This window comes from Vanellus vanellus, assembly GCF_965231255.1.
Source record: "Vanellus vanellus genome assembly, chromosome: 4".
NCBI lineage: Eukaryota > Metazoa > Chordata > Aves > Charadriiformes > Charadriidae > Vanellus > Vanellus vanellus.
The window spans coordinates 35268105-35293969 of record NC_138909.1 but is presented as its reverse complement, the minus strand read 5'-3'; the positions used below and the strand labels follow the sequence as shown (position 1 = coordinate 35293969).

Here is a 25865-nt window from a genome sequence, read left to right as displayed (position 1 = left end):
CCACCACTGACAGTTTGCTCTGTGAGGGAAAAATTCAGAGAAAACACAGACCTACTGGCTGCTCCTATCTGCACACATAAGGATTGCTTGATGCCAGTGGAAAGTGTGTCCCACAGCTCTGAACTTCACCAGCAGCTGCCTGGGAGCCAGAGGCATTTGTGTCCCTTCTCCGTGATCTGGTTCCCTTCCAGCCCTGTCAGCCTCCTGCATTTTTCTTAAAACACACGAGCCGAGAGAACAGTTCTCCAAGCAAGGCAAAGCTTTATTAAAAATGACTTCTGATTAAAAAGGAGTTTTAAATCCTTTTGTAATGATGACCGGATTATCCACATCATGCTGCATTATGCAACTGGGGATAAAGCAGCACAGAGCAAGTGGCAAAAACGCTGTCTCCAGCAGAGCCACAATTTTGTGGGCAGCTCCCAGTCCCCATAGTCACTTGGCAAGGCTCAGATGGGGCTGGGCACACTTGGTACATCCCCAAGGAGCAGAATCATGCGTGAGGCTTGCATGACGCAGCAGCTGCAGAGCAGAGGCTGACTTGCGACAGCTTTCAACCAGAGGTGCTGCTTCAGGGGAATACTGCTATTAAATACTTCAGGAAACACAGGTAAGAGTGACAAACCTCTGACCCGCAGCTTGGCCATGGGTGTGGCATAAACCATGACAAATTGTCGTGCCACGCTAGCAATGAACCAGAGGACAAGCACGAACTGCACTCAAGCTGCCCGACCTCCCTGCCAGCATCCACCCTGCCATCCAGGGGCAGGAGCAGCCATGCAGCAGGTGAACGGCCACGCTGTTCAGCTTCCCCTGGCCAAAGACATCCAGCCATGTTTGCAGCTGCCGGCTTTGAAGAGAAAGCACATTTTTAGCACCTGCAAAGTGCTGTGCCACAAATCCAAGTCACAGATTCAGAGACAGCCTACTGCGCTCCCCAAACCAGCCCATCAAGCATCGCCTTTCATCACACCCTCTTCAGCCCAATGGTTTGGTTGTTGTTTTTTTTTTTTTTTTTTACTTTTTTTTTTTTTTTGAATCAGATCGCTTTGTGAATCACTAACTTGAGCGTGGTCTTGCCTTGTTTGGCAACATTTTCTTAACATTGTGTTTAGTTTCACTTCAGGCACTTGAAAATGTGTATGTGTGTACGTACATAACTTGCTAGGCTCTCTCTTGCCATAGAAGAAAGATGAGATTTATTTCAAAGAAGGAGACAAGGAACAAGTTAAAAATAAAAGGCAGCTTCAAAAACTTCATGGTAGCTTTCTGTTACAAAAGACGACAGAGAAAGGTACTTTTTTTTTTTTCCTCTGATCCCAAAGGAAGGTTCCCAAACTTTTCTTTGTCCAAAAGTCTTTACTTTGGCTGAGCCTTTGAAGCACAAATAAACTGCTTGGGAAAAGACATCCACAAGACTCAACTCTTGATCATTTATTTCAGCAGCTCATCTTAGGAAAGCTCCAAACTGACCACAGCAGCCACTTGCTGAGCTGAATTATTTGCCCATGCAAGCATCGCTTAAGACCTTGCCAAAATCCAGTAACGATCACCACAGATTCTGTAGGGCTCCCTCTGGGCACACACGTGTTCCTCTGAGAAATTACAAACTTCTCACTTACTAAAGTGTGCATGAAAATGTCACCGAGGCTAGATCACAGGCTTCTGCTTCACCTGCGTGAGCAAGACTCCCTGCCCAAAACCCCCAATAGTACAGGTTCAGGTAAACACATCTGACTGGACATGTTAGCGAGGATAAAGCACACGGGAGCTTCATTCCCCACATAGTGCTCCAGCACCGTCACAGAGCTGAGCAAAAGTCGCCACACTCTGAAGGCAAAGGGGAAGGTCTGGAGAGAGGAAGATTTTCCCTCAGTTGAGGAGGACCGGGTCAGAGACCACTTGGCCAAGCTGGACATTCACAAGTCCATGGGCCCTGATGGCATGCACCTGCGAGTGCTGAGAGAGCTGGCGGATGTTATTGCTAGACCACTCTCCATCGTCTTTGAACGGTCATGGAGAACAGGAGAGGTGCCTGAGGACTGGAGGAAGGCCGACATCACTCCAATCTTCAAAAAAGGCAAGAAGGAGGACCCAGGGAACTACAGACCGGTTAGTCTAACCTCTGTCCCTGGGAAGGTATTGGAGCGACTCATTCTGGATGTCATCTCCAAACACGTCGAGGAACAGGAAGTTATTGGAAGTGGTCAACATGGATTTACCAAGGGTAAATCATGCTTGACCAATCTGATAGCTTTCTATGATGTTATAACTGGTTGGCTGGATGAGGGGAAAGTTGTGGATGTCATCTACCTTGACTTTAGCAAGGCTTTTGACACTGTCTCCCATGACATCCTCATTAGGAAGCTGAGGAAGTATGGGCTAGATGAGGTGACAGTGAGGTGGATTGAGAGTTGGCTGCGGGACAGAACTCAGAGGGTTGTGATCAGCGGCACAGAGTCTAGTTGGAGGCCTGTAACCAGTGGTGTCCCCCAGGGGTCAATACTTGGTCCAATTTTGTTCAATATATTCCTTAATGACCTGGATGAGGGGACAGAGTGTATCCTCAGCAAGTTTGCTGATGATACCAAACTGGGTGGGGTGGCTGACACCCCAGAGGGCCGTGCTGCCATCCAGCGTGACCTGGACAGACTGGAGAGCTGGGCAGAGAAGAACCTAATGAGCTTCAACAAAACCAAGTGCAAGGTCCTGCACCTGGGGAGGAAGAATGCAAAGCACCAGTACAGGTTAGGGGCGGACCTGCTGGGAAGCAGCTCGGAGGAGAAGGATCTGGGGGTCGTGGTAGACAGTAAATTATCCATGGCCCAGCAATGTGCCCTTGTCGCCAAAAAGGCCAATGGAATCCTGGGCTGCATAGGAAGAGTGTGGCCAGTAGGTCGAGGGAGGTCATTCTCCCCCTCTACTCTGCACTGGTGAGGCCACAACTGGAATACTGTGTCCAGTTTTGGGCTCCCCAGTTCAAGAGGGACAGGGAACTGCTGGAGCGAGTCCAGCGAAGAGCAACTAAGATGATTAAGGGCTTGGAGCATCTGCCTTATGAGGAAAGGCTGAGAGAGCTGGGACTCTTTAGCCTGGAGAAGAGAAGGCTGAGGGGAGACCTTATTATGGCGTACAAGTATCTAAAGGGTGGGTTGAAGGAGGATGGAGCCAGGCTCTTTTCAATGGTTCCAAGTGACAGGACGAGGGGCAATGGGCACAAGTTAGAACACAGGAAGTTCCGTTCAAATACACGGAAACAGTTCTTTACGGTGAGGGTGACAGAGCACTGGAACAGGCTGCCCAGGGAGGTTGTGGAGTCCCCTTCCCTGGAGATTTTCAAGACCCGCCTGGATGCAGTCCTGAGTAATGTGCTCTGGGCAATCCTGCTTTAGCAGGGGAGTTGGACTAGATGATCTCTAGAGGTCCCTTCCAACTCTGATGATTCTGTGTGATTCTGTGTGATTCTGTGAAAAGTACCTGGAGATGACTGAAGTTCCAGAGCAAGGCTCACATTGCCTCCATTGTCACTCACTGAATATTTCTGCAAAACTGTCCACCAGAAGCTTAAAAAAAACCAAACAAACAAAAAAACCCTTGCTCAGCAGAACTCTGGGATACTGTAGCCAGCAAGAAATGGTATCTCTTCCCAATGTCCCAGTTGTCTGCCTTCACTCCCATCTCAGTGTGAAAGCAGGCGTGGAACGTTCAGAAACAAGTCAGAAGGCAGCTGAAGCAGAGCAGTCAGCTATACTAAAACACAAGCTCAAAGCTCCACAGATCTAGTTGTAACACAGAAGGAGCTGAGTTAAAAAAAACACAACCCAACAGTAAAAAAGTTTGAAAGTTTGAATTATATATTCCTGACACCAAGAGCTCAAGGTGCTCCAGCAGACCATGATCCCAGCAACGCCAGTTCCATTCAAGCCTGGGATGGCTCAGTCCTGGTCCATAACGGGGTACAGTGAAAGGAATTCCATGTATTAAAAGAGATCTGTGAAGCCAGAGGCTTGACTGGTTCCTGCACGAACTCCCATCACACATGCAGTTGTCTCCCTACATTGGGGACAGTGAAACACCATCTGCCCTATGCCGTCCTCTGAGAATCTGGATGATGGCGAGCGGGGAGGGGTGTTAAAAACCATCACCACTGCCACTCACTACACCTCAAAGATGCTGAAAAATTTAACTGCTCTCAGACTGAAGGGTTTATTGCTACCTTTTAAAACAGAGCAGTGAGCCCCAGAGCAAGGTGGGGAGGCCTAGAGACCCTCTGCTGAGCGGAGAGGGCTCGAGAGAGCTGAGCAGGACTGCCAGGGGGCCTCGACGCTGTGCTGGCACGAGCCCAGTGCGAGCAGACTGCCCTCAGAGCCCTGAAGCTGCAGCACGGCCACATTACTTCACAGACACAAATGTCTTTCGCACTGTAGCCATCACTTAGAGTCCAACAAAAATAGATTTAAGCTGTTCCATAGTAAAAATAACAGCAACCACAAAATGTTATGTCAGATCACAGGAAGGGGAAGCCCTTTTTTCATAGATTTCCTAAGTTTAGCTGCTGTGATAAACCAGAGTCATTTGGACACAAGAATTTTCCATACGCACTGTGTGCATCATTATCTGAAATAAGAGCACCAAAATCTCACTCAAAGAAAGAACCTGTTCAAAAGGAAGATTTAGAGAAAAGAACAGGGAGCTGAAAACTCATCTGGTTACGCAACGCGTGTAAGTAGGCCTGGTGCTTGCTGCTGACTCCCTGGTTTGGAAACCTGCCACCAAGCACATTTGACCCCATCCAGCAGTTCTGCCTGTAAAATATAGCCACAGACAGCAAGGGGGTAAGAAGCACCATGCAGATCAAGAGAGGAAACACACTCAAAACCCTCCACCCCTCCTTTGCAGCAGCACAGACTTATCAACAGGGTAAGTCTGTGCCTCTCCCCCTGCCTGGGATGCCTCTGCAGTGCAGGAGAGGTCTGCCTGCTTGCTCCTCTCCAGACACAGCATGCTGGCTTCCTGAAGATACAGCCCAGATGAGGCTTCCCAGGAAAGCTAACCCATCCAAAGGACTACTTTGAGCTAGTACTGAGTATCCCAGCTCTCACTGTTTGCTCCCAATCAGGCTGCCCAGTGATGTGGTGGTGCAAGGTGGAGTCACTCAAAAGGGGTAACGGTGGGATGGAGGCTGGCTGGCTCAGAGCCCACATTAAGGCAATAGAGGCCAAGCCAGCAGCTGTACCCTCAACTTACCGTGCTCTTCAAAACCAGTTTGAACCCAGGAACAGCTCCCCATCTTTGAGTGAAAGTTTGGCACCACACAGCTGTTGCTCAGTCTGACACCAGTTTGTCTGGATTTATAATTCCCCATGGCCTTGGGCAGCTCCTGGGCAAGTCTGCAATTTGCAGGATGCCTTCCATGCTACACATCTCCCAACTGTGCTGAGCAGCTCAGCTACCTCCTTACCATCTCTTCTGCTTCAGCTCCTGTGGGTCCCATCATTACTAAATCCCCCTGCTAAAGGAAGGTCATTGCTCCTGTGAGACACTCCTTGCTTCACATATAGAGAAGAGGATGAGGAATTACAAAAGGAAGGGGACGTCTAATTGTTGTAGCTGCCCCAAGTCCCTTTTGCTTCCATATAGATAAGGCCCCAGCTGCTCAAACCTTTTTGAGGACAAAACAAATGAATTGGGCATAAATACCCTGAAACATTCTCCATAACACACTGCAATAAATACAGCTGCATCTCACTATCTGTTGAGGATGTAATCCTGAAAAGTGCTAAGTTTAGCAATTTGAAAATTATGCTATTTTTCCCCATAATGTAGTAGAGGAGAACATGGCTACAGACTAACGAGTTATACACAGAGGGAGGGTGGAAAGATACAAATGCAAATATCAGGATGGTCAATATGAGATGACTGCTTTTCAGAACGGATCACTGTCCCCAGCCATTACCCCATTTTTGGGTCCTTCATTCTTGATTGATCTCGATTTATCTGAGAATTTTAATGAGCGCAATGAAAATGCAACTGTTCAAACACAGGCAACTGGAATACTTACAGTAAGAGACTGATGTCAGGCAGCCAGTCTCAGACAGAGGTTCCTGCCTCTTCATCCTCCACATTCTTTGCCTGTGCATTTCAGCTCTGCACATTGCTAATTCTTTGCTTTCTAACATTATCTGTTCAGAGAAAAATTGCCTGCCATCCATACCTGACTGCTTCATCTAAGAAGGAGGACACACTGAGTGAAGAAAGGTATTAAATAGTCAGTAAAAGAGCTCCACAACAACAGCTGGAGATGCCCCATGCAGCGCTCATGGTCTGTGCTACAGGACAATTTTGCAGTTCTTTTGTGCCCACCACAATGTTTCAGAGGCCACACAACAGAAGCGCATGTTTCTTCTTGATGCAGGAAGCTCACCCTCTGCTTGTTGACCATGTAGCAAGGGGCCTTACTAGATGGGAGGGCACTTGTTTTGAGGTAGGTTTGGGACAAATCAGCCTCTCTAGCAGGCCCCTGCTGCCAGCCTTGCATCGATATAAAGGCACAAAATGTGCTGCAAATGTCTCTTGAAGTCAAGCAAGAACCAATCACTGTGTTCACCTTCAATATTTTTCCACTATATGGTTTCACATGCCAGAAACAGCAGCTAGATATGTGGGAAGCAAATTAGGTCAAGCACCTCTGTCCCAAGCCAACCCCTGCAGATTTTGGTGCTGTAGAAATCATGGCCTCTTAATTTTTTTTAGGAAGCTCATCAACAACCCTACCCTGCTACAGGGCAGGATCTGTCCCTTATCACAGGCTCACTCTGTATTGCTGGAGAGGAAAACACCTGCTAAAAATGCAAAGAACATGCTCCAAGAGTAATTCAACACACAGAAATTGGAGAGTTACTACGTATAGATCATTTGAGAGACAAGTCTTGAGCAAAGTGTGCCACAACCTTACACTCTGTTAGGACAAAACCCTGCAATGTTAGTTTTCTCATCGATCACAGCACAAGGTCCACAAATCCCTGTCCTACCACTGTTGTACCTTTCTTTGTTTCCTTCCTGTTATGCCGTAAAAGGGAGAGACTGAAGACTCTACAGAAAGTGATTGATACCACGTAAAGGAGGACAGACGTCTCCCACTATGGTCTGGGAGGTCTGGGTTCCCTCTCGTGTAGCACAAATAAAAATGCTTATCTAAACTGGACGGTTGGCAAGCACCACCCTAACACCAGGTAAAGGGGAAGATATTCTGGTATTACTTTCATAAAGGGCCTTACAGAGATGTACTTCGCCAAGCTTGTGAAACCCCACTAACAAAAAGCCCAGCATAAATCTCCCATCATCTCATCAGCACAATTCAGCGTAACCTAGATCAACAACAATACAGCTCCTTCCTGGAGTATTCAAGCATCACCTCCCAGTCAGCATGTAGCAAAAACAGGCAGGTCTGAACAGGATTTGAGATGCCGCTTTGTTTTGCTCTGAAGTTTACTTGCCTCCACAGTTCAGTGTAGCCTGATCCTCACAAAGCGCTAAGCCTCATGGACTTCCCCACAGAAGTGCCAAGCTCGCCTCAAAGCTGTCGTCCAGTTCATGCAGAGCTTGCCATGCAGAACTGTCGATTCAAAATTGATGTTACCTTGTAAAGTCTGTAAGTCCTAGGCCAGTTTCACACCTGTTCGTGGGAGTGCAACCTAGTCACAGCAAAAAACATGAAGTAAGTGTGCCTCGTATACCTTCTGGAGAAGCACAGAGTTCCTGAGAATGACCACAAAAACAAAAAACAAATCTGAAATTAAGGTTTTACTTTAAACCACAACTAGCTCAAGCAGGCAAGCACTCCAGCAGTCACAACTCAGTCTGAACACAGACTCCGTCCACTGGCCACAGGCAAGTCACCCCTAACCACTAAGCCTGCATCAGTTCTAAACTACACTGCCACTGACCACGCTGGCAACCCAACAAGCACATTCAGGATCAAGCTTTAGCCAGGAAAATACCACAAGTACAATATGACTTCATCCTCCAGCAGCCTGCTGGGGCAGAACCATAAGCCCTCAAAGATGGTCCAGCTGAACACCCCAAATAAAATGTCTCCCAAAGCTAACCAGCCAATTGTTTCACAGGTCTTAAACCCCCAACCGTAGTTCTTGCATCTGGTTCCCAACAAAGAAAGTGCTAGATGACAAATCTCTTTCAGCTGTTCAGCTGGAACAAAGGCCACATCCACGCAGGTGATCTTCCCATTACAGGCTGTAAACTCCATCCACCCAACAGCTTCTAAAATTGCCAAGGCCAGCTCATCTTCTGTATGAGACACAGCTCCTTCACACTGCGGTAGCTAGAATTCCATCAGCTCTCCTGCTGTGGGCAAGGAGATCAGCCTACAGCAGACCAAGGAGGCAGGCTGAGACTCCTACAACCCAGCTGCATTGCTTTCTCAGACTCAGATATTTTCTTAGCTAGGCAAAAGCACCCTCACGTTTTGTTTGCAGCAGCAAGAAGTTTGATTGTTATAATTGACATGGTACTTTAAGGACTTCCTCCCCACTCATTGTCCCTACAAGGTGCTCCCTTATATATTGCATCCTTAAACTGGCATCCCACAAGCTCACCTGAGAAGAGGTCACCTTATTTGGCACAAGCCAGCCTGCTTATTCTCAATAGTTGCCCACATCTGTATAGCAAGCATACAGCAAGCAAGGAGAGGGAGATAAAAGGAAGTAACTGATCATCTTGTATTCACCCCCCAGACTACAGTTATCTTTACTTATCTGCAGAGGTTATTCTTCCTCTACTCAGGACAGAAGAGAAAAAAAAAGAAAAAGTAGTAGAAAACCCTTGTACTCTGATGACTTCCAAGAATTCAGAGCTGACACAGAAATTTTCATTAAATACATCTTCTGTCTTATCTCCTGGCAAATTGTTTTCAAGATCCAAACAACTAGCCTGCACTATTATTAGCAAATTGCTAATTGGACAGCATTCTAGGCTACTGCAATTACCTGCTTAATACTGCAAATGCAACAAGACGCCACAGCATACAGGAGAATTACCTACCAGATGTACTCATATATCTCTTTTAAACTGACACTTGTTTTTTCGGAGCTCTATCCCAATGTCACATAACTTGTTCACAACATCGCCAAAAGGCAACAAAGATCCAGCACTGTTGGTGATTTCCCACCATCCTTTCCTGAGATGCAAAAGGAGTAGGACCTTGCAATATATCTGCAATGGGGATCATGCACATGACACCTCTCAACCAAACTTACATGGAAAAACTTTTCACACCTAAGTGTTTTTAGAAAGAGGCACCACACCACCAGAAGTGTGTGCACACTGCAGGAAGCAAAGCATGCTTCATGACAACTGTGTCCACAGTGCGCTTGAAGCAGAGCAAAAAATCAGTCCTCATGTAATCAATTGACTCTAGAGAGGGGAGAACCTAGACGAACATTTTATCTCCCCCCCTCGCACCCCCCCCCCCCCCAGTCAGTAGCTTTTAAGTAGTTCTGATGCAATGAAACAAAGAATCATTTGGTACTGAGCATCTCTTTTACAGGTCATTTCCTGCAAAGACAAATTTCAGTGACTGTAAAAATAAAAAACACAAACAAAAAAAAGTAATGCATTAAAAGCCAAGAACTCTGCTTTGCTTCACTAACCAAACCAAAAAGATCCACTCAACCAAGTCTAGGGTTTCCCTGGTTCAGAGATGGCAGCTCAAAGTCCAGAGGCCCAAAGCCCAGAGATGACTCCCATGGGGAATGGGGCAGGGCAAGACAAGCTGTTATGGAACAAACGCAAAGAGTTTTCTTATCCCAAGCTGACATATCAGGAAACCTTTCCTTTAGCAGAAACGTGTAGGAACTTTTTGCATAAGGAAGAGGATCCCTTCAAACAGTGTTAAATATGTATGTTGCCATCCTAATTTCAAGTAATTTTAGCAAGTTCCATATTAGGAGCCTTAAAAAAAAAAAGCCCCCCAAACACACACAAAGCAATGCACACAATACAAGGTCACCAAACAGTGGAAGCAGCAGGACAGCTTTAAGAGGGCAACTCAAAGCCTCAGCCTCTCTTCTGGCATCCACAGTTGAGTTTGTTCCTCCTATTTCTGTGTCACACTGATTCAGACCATCAGGCACAAGCCCAGCTCTGTGCTGGCTACTCCAGTTCTCCCCAAGGACTGGTTCCCACACCTACACCCCACCAGGCACAGTCCCATGGCAGCCATCCACACTGCACACCACACTCTTCCTCTGGCAATTTCTCTGCCTTCTCTAAGATCATGAAACATCTGTTGTCTCTTTCCTGAACATGTTTAAATTATAGGATGCCCTACCACAGCCACCAAGCAAGAGGACCTCAAAAGCTCAGCATGCAACACACAGCTTAACGTGAAGGAATCTCTAAAAATCCCTGGTGGTCAATAGACTGTGTTTCTACACCATTACGTACAGCCAGTCACACCACTCAAGGTTCAGCACCACAGAAATCAGCTCTTGTTGGTAAGCTAAACAATCAGTGCTAGAGCTTCCCCAAGCTCAGGCACTGATTTGTTCTCTTCTGAACCAGAGGGCCTTGTTCATCTTTCTCCTGCCACCCAGACCATCCATGTCCACTGTTCCCACTGTGCTCAGGTCTTGCCCTAATGTCTCCGATTACACCACAGTACTCCGCTGAAGCCACAACCTTCAGGAGAAGGTGACAACAGCCCCAAAACAGCTGCAGCATCTACTCTGAAAGTCAGGCAAAAAAGACTCCACCCGCAAACAGGGAAAATAAAAGACTGCCAAATGCTACCATCAGGGTCTATAACAAGCAGGTGTTGCTCTACTGCAATTGTCTGTGAAAAAAAACCCAGCCACTTACAATTTAATTACAAAGAACAATTAGATACCTGACATCAGCCTTTCATTGAGAGGCAGCTCAGATTGTGAAGCAACTTCTGGGCCCTTCTGACAAAACCAGTTGCACCTGCTCCCTCCTCAGCTTGCATGGGACTTGACAGCGTGACACATTGTGGGATCTTCCATCTCTCCATCTCCTAACTCCATCCCAGCCACCAAGGGAGTTCATGCTTGCTTTTGACTCCAACACAGGGATGGTGAGCACAGTTGACTTCCAGTCACATGAATAAGGTGGCATAGAGTTAGCCCTACTCTGGCCACGACAGTGTCTCACAGGGGATCTATGCTATAATACCTCCATCTATAACCCTGAAGGCGACTGGCATGCAATCCTTGCTTCTGCTCACCTTTGACGTGGGAGACAGGCAAAGTAGAGGCTTGTGATCTCCTCCCTGTTCTGATACCTTAGGAAGCGGGCAGCAAGGCAGGCAGGAGATGTGCACTTCCTCTCCACAGGACACCTCTTGTCAGTCCTCCAGCATCTTTCAAAGCTCCTCAACAACTTTGCAGCATCCTTTTGGAGAGGGGCTGCTACCCTCACACACAGTATCTTTGCCCGTGGGTTTCCGTCTGTTGTCACATTTTTAATCTGTAAAAACCCAGATCATCCCGTCTTGCTTGTGACAGCATTTTGCCCGTTTTCAGCAATGGACAAAGTCCCTGGCTTTCTTATGTCTGTGTTCACACAGGTAACTTCAGAGACAGGAATAAAGGAAAACCACTGGTCAAACACAATCCCCCCACCCCAGACACCAAAAGGATCACACATCAGAAATCAGGACACTTTGTGCAGACCCAGACTAGTGCAGGGCAAGAGGAGACACCAGCAGAGCAGTCAGCATGTGCATATGAAGGCAAGCTTGGAAAATCTAGGCATATTTGTCCAAACAAAGCACACGTGTCTACTATCAGACAGACAGCAAACCACCTCCACCCCCCCAGTCCCAAGTCACTTAATAGCTTATGGGACATGAACAACCCAAAACCCCTTCAGTCCAGGGGCTAAAAGAACATCACATACAAAATCACAGCATTTCACAAGACCTGCAACAACCCAACTGAGGTCTCATCGTCTTGGGAGTGATGAACTATTATTGTTGGTCACTCCAAGCAGGGATATACCTTTCTTAGCCTGGCAGGGATACTTTTATTTATATATAGTGCAAACATAAAAGAAAAAAAAAATTCAATACACCACTTATCAGCTGAGTGGATAACTGCAGCCTCAAAGCATACTGAGATTCCAGCTCAGATGCCAATTCAATTACTATTTCACCCAGCTACAAAACTGTTTTAAACATGAAAACTTCCTTAAAAGGACCCTATCAAGGCATTTTTCTATCACTTTTATTCACTGTTTGTTTGCCATAAACCATCAGAAGACTGAATCCAGAATCTCAATTCTTATAAACCAATTCTATGCACACTAGCTTGTTCTTATAGAGTTTCTGTGTGTATTATCAATGGAGTGTGCACATGGAAGACCAAAAGGGAAGCGAAGCAGAGGAAAAGCAAGGACTAATCCTCAACTCACGAGCAACAAAGTCCCTTCTTTGAAAGGGATTCCAATGAAAATTTAGGATGACCATCACTTTCATGAATGACGACACAGATTGCTCAACTAGACACGCAGCCAGACTGTACTTCCATTTTTGAGCACAAATTTGGCAGTGTCTCCACAGAAATATTTCCCTTATTAAGGTCAACAGGCTGCAAAGCAGTTCTTCAGTGCAGTCCTAAAAAGACCACAGCCCTATTTAAGAATGAGCAGCATTGTAATTGCCAGGGATTTCCGCTGGAAAAGCTTGGAAAGAAACAGACATCTCTCTTGCTACACATTTTTGTAACATTAGACCCACCTCTTTCCTACACCCTGTTAAAAGTGATGCCAACCAAGCTTCACTTGCACAAAAGCAAGCTTGGCAGCATGATTTTAAACACACACACCTCCAGATGAATAAAATCAGGAGGGGGAAAAAAAAGAAAAAGTCTTCAGCTTCACAATTGCCATTTAGGGGCTCCTAAACAGTCTTTTATTCATAGAGCAGATACACAGCAAGGAATATTTTAGATTAAATGCAGACATACAGGCCTCCCCAAGCCAAATGATGGGTCACATTTTTCATACAATCCAGGTCATAGCTGGGCTAGATTTAAACATCATCCAAGAAGAAAAGCAGGTTTCTCAATTAATTGCAGCCTTTAATCACTCTGCAGCACTTCCACAAATTAGCCCTGCCTTTGAAACACATTTTTCTTCTCAACATGTTCTTCCCACAGCTAGACTTGCATAGTATTTGCATTAAGACAGTCATCCTTGCCCCAAGGCATGGCCACTTGGGATGTCCTGTGCCCCTGGCAGCGAGGCCTCGCTTCTCCCCTGGAGAACTTTGGAAACACTGCAACCCTCGTTCCACAGGCAGCATCACCGAGGTGGCGTTCAGAGGCCTGGCACGCAAGCCCCTGCTCCTCCCATGCCCAATGACGCACTGCTTACCTGCGCCTCACCTTCCCAGCATACCCACCCTGGCTCCTAACCCCCCTCTAAGGAAATGTATATGGCACAGCCAAATCCAAAGGAAAAGTCCCTTTGATTTCAATGCCCCTCTGATGCTTCCAGACCTGCTCTGACTGTCACTGGTCTGCAAAAATGCCAATCGTCTGCAGACAGTCCAGCTCCTCTTCACATTTCACTTTTAAAGCATCATCTACTCAGCAGGGAAAAAAAGGATCAGCCACAAAACATTCACGAAAAAAAAAAGAAAGAGGAAAAAAAAGAAGATATGTGACAGCAGTTCTGAATTATTCACAAGCTAAACCTTCAATAGCCACCCATCACACCTGCACATACAGTTTGCTCTCTTGGCTGATTTTGGTGAGGATTTTTTTTGGTTGGTTGATTTGGGTTGTTTGTTTTTTTTTTTTTTTTTTGTTTTTGTTTTTGTTTTTTTTTTTTTTAAGGGGTTCTGTGTTTTTTAGTCTTCAGGGTTTTTTTGGAAAGCAGATCACATTGCCCCAAGCAGCAAGACCCAGTCCATGGATACCACTCAGCAACTCTCACAACATGGGTTCACCCCCCTGAGTCCAACAGCTCTTACATAAGGTAGCACTGTTTAGAGGGAGATGCAGTCGACGAAGCCAGGACACAGGCTGAGAAGCAAATAGCATGTCCTTATTTTCAAGGTCCAGAGAAAAAAAAAAAACAAACAAAACAAAACAAAAAACAAATCCCAAACCCACACATTATTCACATTTGCTTATGAACCAATTCTGCACCAGTGCTTGCTTTAACTCAAATCACAGTCCAGTTCCCACACAATTTCAGGCTACCTGTAAATAAAGAATATTCCAACATACTTCCAACATGGGTGGGTGTGAGGGGGGATGTGTGTGTGTGTGTGTGAGTGTGTGTGTGTGTGTGTGTGTAAAAAGCGCACATTTTCTAAAGCACTGCTTACAGTCCAGAGTGCTTTAATTTCACAAAGATTTACACACCAAAGCACCTTTCCTGTGGCCCCCGCAAGCCCCAGAACAAACCCAGCGGATGAGGAAAGATGCAGGTTAGGAGGCAGTACCTGCATGCATACAAAGTAAAACAGATGCTGCTGGAAAACACCACCAACAAAAATCACGACTTTAGAAACGACAGCTGTAAAAAGCACCACAACTAGTCACATTCCAGAGGAGAGATATTACGCTTTTTTCGTTAGATAAAGGGGGAAGAGAAGAAAGAAATTAATTGCTCTCAAGAATAGCTCCAAAAACCGCAGTCTGGGAATCGCTTCTAGGTGAGACACTTAAACAAAGAAGATGGAGTATCCCTCTCTCTTCAGGGAGGAATGCTTCCTGCCAGAGACAGGGCTCAGATACGAGAAAGCGTTTGTTATACAGGGCTATGGAGACCAACACACCCATTGTCTACCAGCAGGAGCTTTCCTGCATTCAGAAAGGCTGCAGCACAGGCCAGGTTTTGGGGGTGGAGGGTTGAAGGGGGACACAGGGCAAACCTTCAGTCTTTTAAACGCTGATAGAGGCACCTACAAACAGCCCCAAGGAAGGGGGAGCTACAGGGTAAAGGGAATTAGGAAAAAAAAAAAAAAACCAAAACGCATTGCCATTCAAAGGAATCAAAACAAGGAGAAGGACAGGTCAGGGCCCTTTCAACAATGGCACTGCCAATGCTTGGGGCCAAAACCCAAAAAGCAGAAAGAAAAGGCACAGACAAAAGGGGATGTAACACCCCCCTCATCTCAGAACAGAGTTATTTTAAGCCTGTCTCCTTGGAGCTACCCTAATATTTTCTCTCATGACTCAAGTCACCAGGGAAGGGAGTTAGAGCAGAGGAGAAAAAAAAAGAAAAAAGAAAAAAGAAAGAAACAGAGCTAAGATTAACACAGTAAGACTCCCTTCTAGAAGGGCTAAAGCCCCAGAAGAGATGAAAGGCAAGCTGGGCTGTGCCTTACCTGGAAAAGTGTGTGGGTTGGGTGACCCTCTTTTAAGGCACTTTGAACAGAGGACGTGCACAGTGTAGTACAGGCCCGGCCATTCCTGGAGCAGGACATTCAGTTCTTCCACTAAAGGGGTAATAGCTTGCCAAGCTGTCCAGATATTTGGTAGGGACGCATGACTAGCAATAGACAGAGTATCTGGCTGCAGAGCTCCCCTGGCAGGCCGGTAACTCACCACCACGGGCACCTTTCCCCGGTAGGCATAGATCTGGTATTTGCCATCTGACCGCTGAACCACGTGGCTGTTAATCTGGACGCTGTAGCGTGCAAACAAGCCAGGTGGGAAAATGAATGGAAAGCTATATTCAATCTGCAGCTGCTCGACCACGAAGGACTGTCCACTCAGATTGGTGCCATTGATCCACGCCTCTGCATGGGGCACCTCATTTTTTACGTAGCAGGGAAACTTGTACCAAGCGGCCGCCCCGTTTAGGGGCTTGCATTTGGGTTTGTTGACACAGTAACAGAGCCCCATCTTCTCCAGCAGCTCCAGGATGAGCTGCAGATCCTCCCGGCTCTGAATGTGGGGCTTAAGAAGGAGACGGATAACGTGGGCAGGGAGGAGGCCGTGCAACAAGAACCCCTCCACGTAATGATGGAGCTGAGTGGCCCTCAGTTCGTCAATGTGGGTGTCGCTGAGCAGTTTCTGGAGCAGCACGGTGGCATCCCGCTGGCAGAAGACATTGAGGATGTCAATGAGCCGTGGCAGGTTGTGGAACACGTACTCCCGCAAGGTCAGGTGCTCCTCAAAGTAGAGCAGCTTCCCACTCTCATGCAGGTAGGACAGGGCGCTCTGGAGCCGATCCTCTGTCAGGCCCGCCTGCAAGCCCAAACGGGCAGAGTCCCACCAGCTAAGCCACAGCTGCTGAGCCTGCGGTTGGAAGTGCAGCTCCTCCAGCACTTGCCAAGATTTGGGCAACACTCGATGCAGGTTTGGGAAGATATCCCGGTGCTCAGCCACTGAGAGGAGCTTGTCCCGCAGGCGATGCACTTGGCAACGGTCCCGGCAGCTGAAAGGCAGCACTGGAGAGAGGATCTGTGGGCGGTGGTTGAGAAGGTACTGAAACTGGGCTTTCTTTCGCCGCAAGTTCTTGTCCGAGACCCCATAAAAAGCAGCGTGTGGGCTGGAGCAGCGCAGGTCGAAGTCCTGTCCAAGAGCCTCATCCACCTGCTGGACCAAGCTCTGGAGTCCCTCAGCATCCCTCTTCTCCTGCTGAGCAATCTGGTGATGGATGTCCAGGCACTTCTCTTCCAACTCCCGCTCTGCACAGAGGTCAGCGTGGGTTCCCACCATGCACACCACGGCATGGGGCACCTTGGAACCGAGCCAGTGCAAGAAATAGCCAACAGAAGGGTAGAAGTGCTGAGGGACATAGGCACTCAAATTCACCACCAGCACGTACAGGGCTCCAGGAGAGAGGAAGAAAGACTGGATCACATCATAGCTTGGGTCCCCTGCCAACTCGTACACAATGAATGTCAGGCCCCTCTCTGCATCCGCTGTCCAGTCCATCACCTCAATGCCCTTGCTGCTTCCTGACAGTCCCAGTCCCGATGGTACTTGGGAGGCATCCGCTGGCAGCAATGGAGCAGGGCACAATGTTTCCCCTGTCACTCTGTGAGAGGGTATGTGAAAAGGCATGTCCTGCCGCTCAACGGGGAGATGATCCAGCTGCTGCGTGGCAGGTACCTGCGCTGAGGAAGCATCTGGAGGCTCTGGGAAGGGGCAACACCCAACTGGCACTCTCCCAATGTCCTGCTGCTGCCCAGGGCAACCTATGGGCTGGGTGCTCCCTGCCTCCAGACTTCCCATGCCCTCCCTCTGTCCATCCTCCTCCATGAGACATCGTCTCAGCAGGGTCTTTCCTGCATCCTTTAGGCCCATGAGGACCAGCTTGAGGCGGGGTTTGAGGGCAGGCTGGGAGTGGGCCAGCTCCTGCTGGTAGGCTGCGATGTAAGGGATGCCTTTCATGCACACCTCATAGGGGGGCTGGATGAGGGGGTTGTCTTTGATCTTCCACAGGGTGACACGGGAGAGCTGCCCGAAGCCCTCGGGCAGGATGGCGATCTGGTTGCCTTGCAGAACCAGCTCCTCCAGGCTGTGGAGGAGCACGATGGAGTCGGGCAGGTAACGGATGCGGTTGTTGTCCAGCCAGAGGGTGCGGAGCTGGCGGAGCTGACAGAGGTGGGGGGGCAGCAGGGTGAGCTGGTTGCGGCTCAGGTAGAGCTCCTCCAGACTGGGCAGCGCCAAGATGGCGGCAGGGAACTCCCCCAGCAGATTGGACGAGAGGTTCAGCATCTTGAGCCGCTGCAGGCTGCCAAAGCCGGCAGGCAGGGCCCGCAGCTGGTTGCCATCCAGCATGAGGCTCTCGAGGGCGCTCAGCTGGCAGAGGCCCTCGGGCAGAGCCGCCAGTCCGGTGCCACTCAGCCAGAGGATCTTGAGGCGGTGGAGGGCGGCGATGCCCTCAGGCAGGGCCCCGAGGTGGCGGTTGCCGGAGCAGTCGAGCTCCTCCAGGGCGGCCAGCTCCAGCAGCGGGGCCGGGAAGGAGGGCAGCAGATTGTGGTCGACGTCGAGGGCACGGAGGTGCCGCAGGCGGCCCAGGCCCTCGGGCAGGCGGCGCAGGCGGTTGAAGCTGAGGTCGAGCTCCTCGAGGCGGCCCAGCTCGGCCAGGCGGGAGGGCAGGCCGGGGCCCTCGGCGCCCAGCTCGTTGTGGCTGAGGCTGAGCTTGCGCAGGCCCCGCAGCCCCGCCAGCGCCCCGCCGTCCCCCAGGCCCCGCAGCCGGTTGTGACTGAGGTCGAGCTCGGCCAGGCGGCCCAGGTGGCGCAGGGCGGCGGCGGGCAGGCGGCCCAGGCGGTTTCGCCGCAGGCTGAGGACCCGCAGCCCGCTCAGGGCGGCGCCCACCTCCTCGGGCAGCTCCTCCAGCCCCCGCCCGCTCAGGTTCAGCGCCTCCAGCTCCCCCAGGGCCGCCGCCGCCGCCGCCGGGGGCGGGCGGCGAGACGCGGCGGCGGCAGCGCCGGGGGGCGGCGGCGGCGGCCCCCCCGGCGGCCCAGCGTCCGGCTCGGGCTCGGGCTCGGGCTCGCCGGGGCCGCCCCGCAGTTTCCGTGCGCGCAGGGCGGCGTCGCGCCACAGCCGCACCGCCTTCGGGGGCTCCGTCTGCGCCATGGCCGGGGGAGCGGGCCCCCGCCCCGCCCGACCCTACCTGCCGCCGCTGCTGCTCGCCATGGGCGCGGCCGCGCTGCGCGTCGCCGCCGCCGCCACTATCGCCGCCGCCGCCGCCACTATCGCCGCCGCCGCCGCAGCGGGCTTGGGGCTCCCCGCGGCTCCGCGCCGGCACTGCCAGCCGCCGCCGCGCCGCCCCGCGCACGTAACCGCCGCCACCGCCCCGCCGGGGGCGGAGACGCGGGCACGGACCGCCCCACACCGTCCCCCGCCGCCAGGGGACGGGGACACCCCGCCCCGGCCTGCCGGGAAACCCCCGCCCGCCGGGCACCGGCCGGTCCTCCCGGGGAGGAAGGGTCCCTAAGCCTCTCTCAGCCGGCGGCTCCTGCCCCTTGCACCGTGTGGCACGGCCCGAGAGAGCGGCCCCGCCGGGTGCCCCCCACGGTGGGGTGAGCCCGCCTGGCGCTGGGGAGGCGGTGGTGCGGGGCAGAGGGTAACGGTGCCAGGGTTTGCCCGGGACCCCGGTGTGTGACAGCAGCTGCCGCCCCGGAGGTCCCCCCCTGCCCCGGGCTGGCTGCCAGGTTCGGGAGCCGCTGGGCTCACGGGGCGCAGCTCGCCCCGTGGAGTGACAGTAAAAACTCCTGTATTGCGGATCTCCGTGTCGCTTTGCAGCAGGCGAAGGCCGGGTTTTTTTCATCCAGCCCTGCAAGACACCGGGGTTGACCTTCCTTCCCATCAAATAAGCGCGTTTCCGCGTTGGAGGGTGTGAAAACCTGTGACCCGCTGGTTAGTCAGGGCCACTCTGCCACCTTCCTGCCGCGCTTTGTTTCCTTTGCTGCGTGCGCCTGGCTAGATCCTAAGCACGACCTTCTTCAGCATCCTCAGCCGAGATTTGCTCCAAGGACTCAGAGAAATATGCCTGGAAATTTCCAGCACTGCGCCAGGGGTGAAACGGCGCCCTTTTATAGCAGGGCAGCGAGGCAGACTGATGGAGGCCGTGGATGCTCCCATCTCCAGAGTTGCGTGACTTTACCCTTTCACGTGCCAGTGATGCACTGTGGCCAAAGGTCCAGAGGTTTTAAAACGTCACGGTCTTTGCACAGCACTGAATACTCCAACGGGTTTTGGGGGCCTGAGAACAGTCACTTCCTCCCGCCTTCTTACCTTGTAACAGCTACCATTACAGCATGCTGTAAGCTATTACTTCAGAGCCGCCACCGAGAGAAAGAAAAGCATTTGACATGCGAAGTGGGCCACGGGGCAATAAGTTTCACAGCCTTTGTTCTCCTTTTTATTGTGGAGAGCCCTCACAAGAACAATGCCTTCTCTTTTGGATGGCCCTGCGCATCTAACCATGCTCCTGTTTGGAAAGAACTGACCAGGTGCAGAGAAATAGTCACTGCACTAAATTACTAAATTTACTAATAACTAAAACTACAGATCATAAACGCTCAGCTTCAGTTCCTCTTTCCCATCAGTAACAGACAAGCAGGGGCAAAATCATCTTTTCAAGCCCCCTGAGTCCTAACAAACCTTCCCCAGGTTTCTGCTAAATGCTTTTCTGAGCATGAGGTCACTCCGGGTAGGGCAAAAATTGCAGTGTTGGCTGGTGAAGCCAAAGGATGCAAAGGACAGGGACGAAAGCCCACAGGCTTGGGAGAAAGCATGACTGTGTGAATGTAAGACCCAGCTCCGAGCCCAGTTCAGGAGCTGCCCAAAGCCAGCAGAGGCAGTCCTGGGGGCTCAGGGGAAACAGGTATTCAGGGATACTCATGATCCGGGAGGCTCTGCTGAGAGGGTCTAAACCTGGGGATAAAGCTCTTCCCAACCTTCCTGCTTGGCTGGTGTCAGATCCTGACCCTGGGAAACAGAGATAATTCATGGCCACTTGCTAAATTGTGCCCATCTAGAGCTAGTTTCCAGGCTTGCCCTCATTTATTTTCAAAGCATCCCTGCATTGGGTCAGTACATCTTTTATTTGGGGTAACCCAGTTTTTGTGTCTTTGCTTTTCCTGAAGATCGCTGGGGAAGTAGCCCTCCTCTGCGTGCCAAAAGGAGCACTCTCCTTCCCCACTTCAGAAGTAGCACATTCAGTTCCTCCTGGGGAAAGAGTAATTCTCTTCTCCCACCCCCTCGCCCAATTGCTCATGATACCAGGCTGATGGTTTCATTTCCAACTCTCTACATGCAAAGCCACTCAGCCTGTCACTACCAAAAAAAGTTTTTAAAGCAAGATGATGTTTCTAGAAAGAAAAGATCTCTGCAGGGAAAATTGACTCTGGCATCAAATTTGTAGTGAACTTTCTTCCTCCCTGTGCCTTTTGCAGCATCATTATTGGGGGCTACCCACCACATGATGCCCATGGGCACTGCAGATCCTCTCTGAAGCCATGGCAGGCTCCCGGTTGCTCTATGATCTGCAGCACGTGTAACCCACAAGGCTGCCACTCTGCACTATCCTCTTGCTTCCCACGGGAAAACTGGACAAACGCCTCCACCAGGGAGGCTTCAAGCAGCTGCTTGACTCAGCCAGCTGAAAAATACCAGGGAGAGAAGCACTTATCTTCATTTGCCCGCTACTAGAGGTCATGGCCTGTATTAAACACATCTTTCTGACAGCATGCAAGGACAGCCAGGGAGGAGGTGGGCTAAGCAGGGAAAGTTTTGACTGTTAAAACCCGTATCACAAAATATGCAAATTGAGCTGAATGCCTCCCCAAAGGTAACAAAGAAGGGGAGAGAAGTCATACAGCACTAGTCAAACTTCCATGAGTGCCTGTAGATGGTGAATAGAGCTAGAGCAGAAAAAAACATGATGAACAGCATGCTGGCACCAAGACGTCCCCAGTGTTGCTCGGAGGTTGTCCAAGGAGGAAAGCTCTGATGCTTTCCCACAAACCTTACTTTTTATCCTACTGTACCTGCATGGGTGTGCAAATCTGTGAATAACTTCAAACAGCCAGGGGTGGTGTCTCTTGGCTTCTTCAACACATTCACCACGGTTAAAGCTGCCAGTTGTGAAAGCAATATTTTCCAGGGAAAGGGAAGATTTTATTTTTCAGAAAATGTAGCTTTTGCTATAGATCTAGATGATCCCTTGTCTTCCCATCTGCTGAGGCAGAGGAGATGTGTTCCTCCAGACAGGACTTCCTCACTTCCTCCTGATTTACTTGTCAGCATACTGCAAGTCCATTAAACATGAGCGATAGCATGCTGGATGCCGGTTTTGGAGTCATTTCCTATTTGTTGGAGCTTAAAAATATTCAGAAACCACCCCAAGCCCTTCTCCTAGCTGCCATCAGCTGGGGCTGAGAGGCAGGTGGCTGTAAAATTGCCAGTAATGCTATAAAGCATTTAAAAAAAAAAAGAAATGAATCACATTTCAGTGGATTCCATTATATACCAGAATTGCATTTGGAGTTATTAATTTTAAATAGTCACCCTGGAAAGTCCTATTGATGGGATTTAATTATTCAGCTGAAGTCTGAGTTGCCTCCACTTTACTGAGCCTTGCAGCTGCATCATTAATAAGATTTCTATCTAAAGCACCTCCCTCCTGGGTCAGGCAAAAGACACTGCGTTATCAACAGTATTTTAGAGCCTGACTCTGGGCTTCGCGGGACAAGAGGTGCAAATGTAATCAGCCACTTGTGACAGGACGTGAACCTAAATCAGCTCAACAGAAGCATCAATCTGCTGCGGCAAGTGGATGTGGGGAGTGCTGCGGGCCACTGCAAAGCTCATGGGCTCTGGCACCAGCACCAAGCGAGGCTGGCATCCCCTGGGGAGAGCGCTTGACCTCCACGCCATCAGACACGCAGTCCAGATGGCAAAAACCCCAGGTTCCCACTTTGTCAGCCACTGAGGAAGCCATGTTTCGAAGGGCTCTGGGGCTGGCCAGGGAACAAGAAATGGGTTGATGGAAAGGTTTCAAAGATCCTTCCCACGTTCCTTCTCAACCTTGAATAGAAATCCTGTAAGGATCAGGAAATTTTGCCCAGACCTGCATTCCCCACACTGTGTTGCCCACCATTTCTGCAGGAATGATATGAATCTACCCCAAGCCACACCGAGTCATAGACAAATGGTGATGGCAGCACTTCAAAGAATCCTGGACATGCTTTGGGCAGGGGTTGGAGAGGACGGCACTGCTGCTTGCCTTATGTCTCTGAAAGGGAGCAGTGCTGCTGTACATGTGGGGCAGGAAGGTGACGGTTTGGGGAAGTTGGAGGCTGCAATGGGATAGGGACCCCACCCAAAAGTGGGCGTCTGAAGAGGAGGTGCATCCCCAGAACTGCTTGGCATTACACACTGTGAAACACAGGGCCAGGCCCCACTTCCCCATGGACAGGTCTCAATACTGTGAATCCTAATCCCTTTACTTGTTCCTTCCCCGGGCACAGCTTTCATAGAATCACAGAAAGGTTTGGGTTTGAAGGGACCTTTAAAGATCATTTAGTCCAACCCCCTTGCCATGGGCAAGGACATCTTCAACTAGACCAGGCTGCTCAGAGCCCTGTCCAACCTGACCTTGAATGTTTCCAGGGATGGGGCATCTACCACCTCTCTGGGCAACCTGCCTCAGTGTTTCACCAACCTCAGCGTAAAAAAATTCTTCCTTATATCCAGTCTAAATCTACCCTCTTTTAGTTTAAAACTATTACCCCATATTAGAACCTCATGCTTCACAACAGGCCCTGCTGAAAAGTCTGTCCCCACCTTATAAGCCCTCTTTAAGTTCTGAAAGGTCGCAATATGGTCTCCCCGGAGCCTTCTCTTCTCCAGGCTGAACAACCCCAACTCTCTCGGTCTGTTCTCATAGGAGAGGTGCTCCAACCCTCTAATCATTTTTATGGCCCTCCTCTGGACCTACTCCAACAGGTCCATGTCTTTCCTGTGTTGAGGGCTCCAGATCTGGATGCAGTACTCCAGGTGGGGTATCACCAGAGCGGCGTAGAGGGGCAGAATCACCTCCCTCGACCTGCTGGCCACGCTTCTTTTGATGCAGCCCAACATGAGGCTGGCTTTCTGGGCTACAAGAGCGCATTGTCAGCTCATGTCCAGCCTTTCATCCACCAGTACCTCCAAGTCCTCCTCAGCCAGGCTTTCAGGAAATGCTGACCCAGAGTGTAGCATTTCTTACTCAATCCTACAACAAACAAAGAATTTTTAAGGCCACCGTGAATCCCAAATCTTAAAAATTATTGCTTGTATGTTTTAAAATCTTTCAGGAAGTAGAACAAGTGTTTGCATACTGATGTATTTCATAGAAGTGATGCTGTCTGTAAGCTTGGTTTATGGGAAATACAGAGAGGGGTAGAGGAATATGATTTGTTTGCCACTGATGCCACAAAAGCAACCGGCTGGTGAAGTATAGACTGCGGGAAGCCAGTGGTGGGCTGAACAAGTGCATACTGATGCTCTGGCCTCTTAAATGTCTTGCAAAGCTTGGGCCTGACAAAGGGGATGTTGTAATTCACTTGCAAAGTCCTTTTGGGAGTTTTGAATTGGAAGAAGGCTGCGAAGGAGCAGCTATGTAGATCAGGGCACCTGGGAAGTCTTGCTGAGCTCTCAGTGCCTGGTCAAGGCACACGGCTTCAAAGTCATGGCGTGAACAAGGATTGAGCTGGGCACATTTAAGTGGATCTTCATTTACTGCGCCACCAAGTCATGGGGATTGATTTCCTGCCTACCTCCCCATCACTGGCAGAAAGGTAATTAGTAGCACTAGACCAGATCCTACTTTCTTCTGAATTCCTGTTTTCTGACTTCCTGTGCCCCCAGCATTAGACCTGGTCAGCGCTTCTTCAGCACATCATACGGTGCTATGCAAATGCTCCCAAAGCCCTTTCCCTACCGAACAACTAAAGCAGACTTGTTTGTCAGGCCGTCTTTCACAGGACAGGGCTGGCTGGCATCAGCCAAATTCCCTCCCTTTCACCTGACTTCCTTATCCTTCTTCCCATTCTCTGACCTGTGGCTGCTGTCCCACCAGCACTGGCAGCTCCAGTACCTGGGGTACTGGGAATTCTCCAGGAATTGTTGCTGTTGGTGTTTTTCCTGTGTCCTGGTTTGAGCGACACAGGACTAATTTCTCTTTCAGTAATTTTACTTTTCAGTAATGTCTCTTTAATGCTAGGGAAACCTGCATTTTTAGAAGACTTTAGTGTCTGTGAAAATATTTACACCAGCTGTGGTGTGTGGGTTTCAAGGTCTGAGTGTGTTCAAGTTAACCAGGTGCAGGGACGAGGAGGAGAGAGACCCGGGCACTTGACCCAAGATGGCCAACAGGATTATTTCATACCATGAACGTCACACTCATCATAAATTAGAAAGTTTGCTGCGGAGTTTGCTTTCTTCCTTGATGGCTGCAATTCTGAGAACTTCTTGCCCTTCTGCCGGACCCCTGAGCCCTTCCCTTCCTCCCAAAGTCATAGCACTTGCAGTGTCCCACATTTGCCATCCCCTGCTGGGAGGGCACAGCTTCCTACTGATGGGAGTTAGCTGAGTATAATCCTTGTATATCTTATATTGGTATTGGGATCAATATTGGTTCTTTAGTATTATTAGTGTTATTTAGTTAGTCTTATTCTATTAAATCTTTTTACATTTCAACCCTTGGGTTTCCTTGTTGTTTCCCCAATTTCCCTTCCCGGGTGGCGATGGGGTCACTGGGTGAGAGAATAATTGTCTGAACGTCAATAAATTACAGTGGGTTCCCCAAACCATAACCCTGACTCAAACAGCCATGATCCGTGTCTATACCCTCCCTGGATACCTGCGCGCAGCAGCACTGTGGTCTCACCTTCCTGCAGCTTTCCAAACCCACACCAAACTCCTCGTGGGAATGCTCCCGCCTGCCCACCCCGCAGGGGCCCTCGCCGTCCCCCCCCCGGTCCCGGACACGCGTGGAGTTCCCTCTCTCGCCCTCAGCGCGCCCGCAGCCACCACCTGCCTTGCCTCCATCACCTCCCCGCTTCACCCCTCCCCACCGGGCGGGGCGGGCACCGCCCAGAGCTCCGCCCACCCCGCCCCGCCCGGCCCCGCCCCGCCGGCGGCGGCCACTAGGAGGCAGGCGCGAGCCGCTGCCCCGCCGAGGGGCCGGTCCTCGGTGAGGCCGCGCCCCCGCCCCGCCCCCACCGCGACAAAGATGGGCGTCACGTCCGGGCGCCGTGCCTTGTGATTGGCCGGGTGCAAGCGGAAGTGTGGGCGGGAGTTGCCGCCGTTGCCGCAGTGACGGGGGCCGGGAAGGGGAGGGGGGGGTGGCGGGGGAGGGCGAAG

The 25865-nt window shown here is 50.2% G+C and overlaps 1 protein-coding gene across 1 annotated transcript in view; it reads right to left on the bottom strand.

Moving 5' to 3' along the window:
* MFHAS1 (multifunctional ROCO family signaling regulator 1) overlaps positions 1-18587 on the bottom strand; it is a gene marked incomplete at both ends in the record, with an annotated part of 31551 nt that extends 12964 nt beyond the window's left edge. The window contains one exon of the mRNA XM_082482983.1: positions 15380-18587. Coding sequence (XP_082339109.1) covers positions 15380-18587 — 3208 coding nt within the window. The remainder of the gene's footprint in view (positions 1-15379) is intronic.
* Between the last annotated feature and the right edge of the window lie 7278 nt (positions 18588-25865).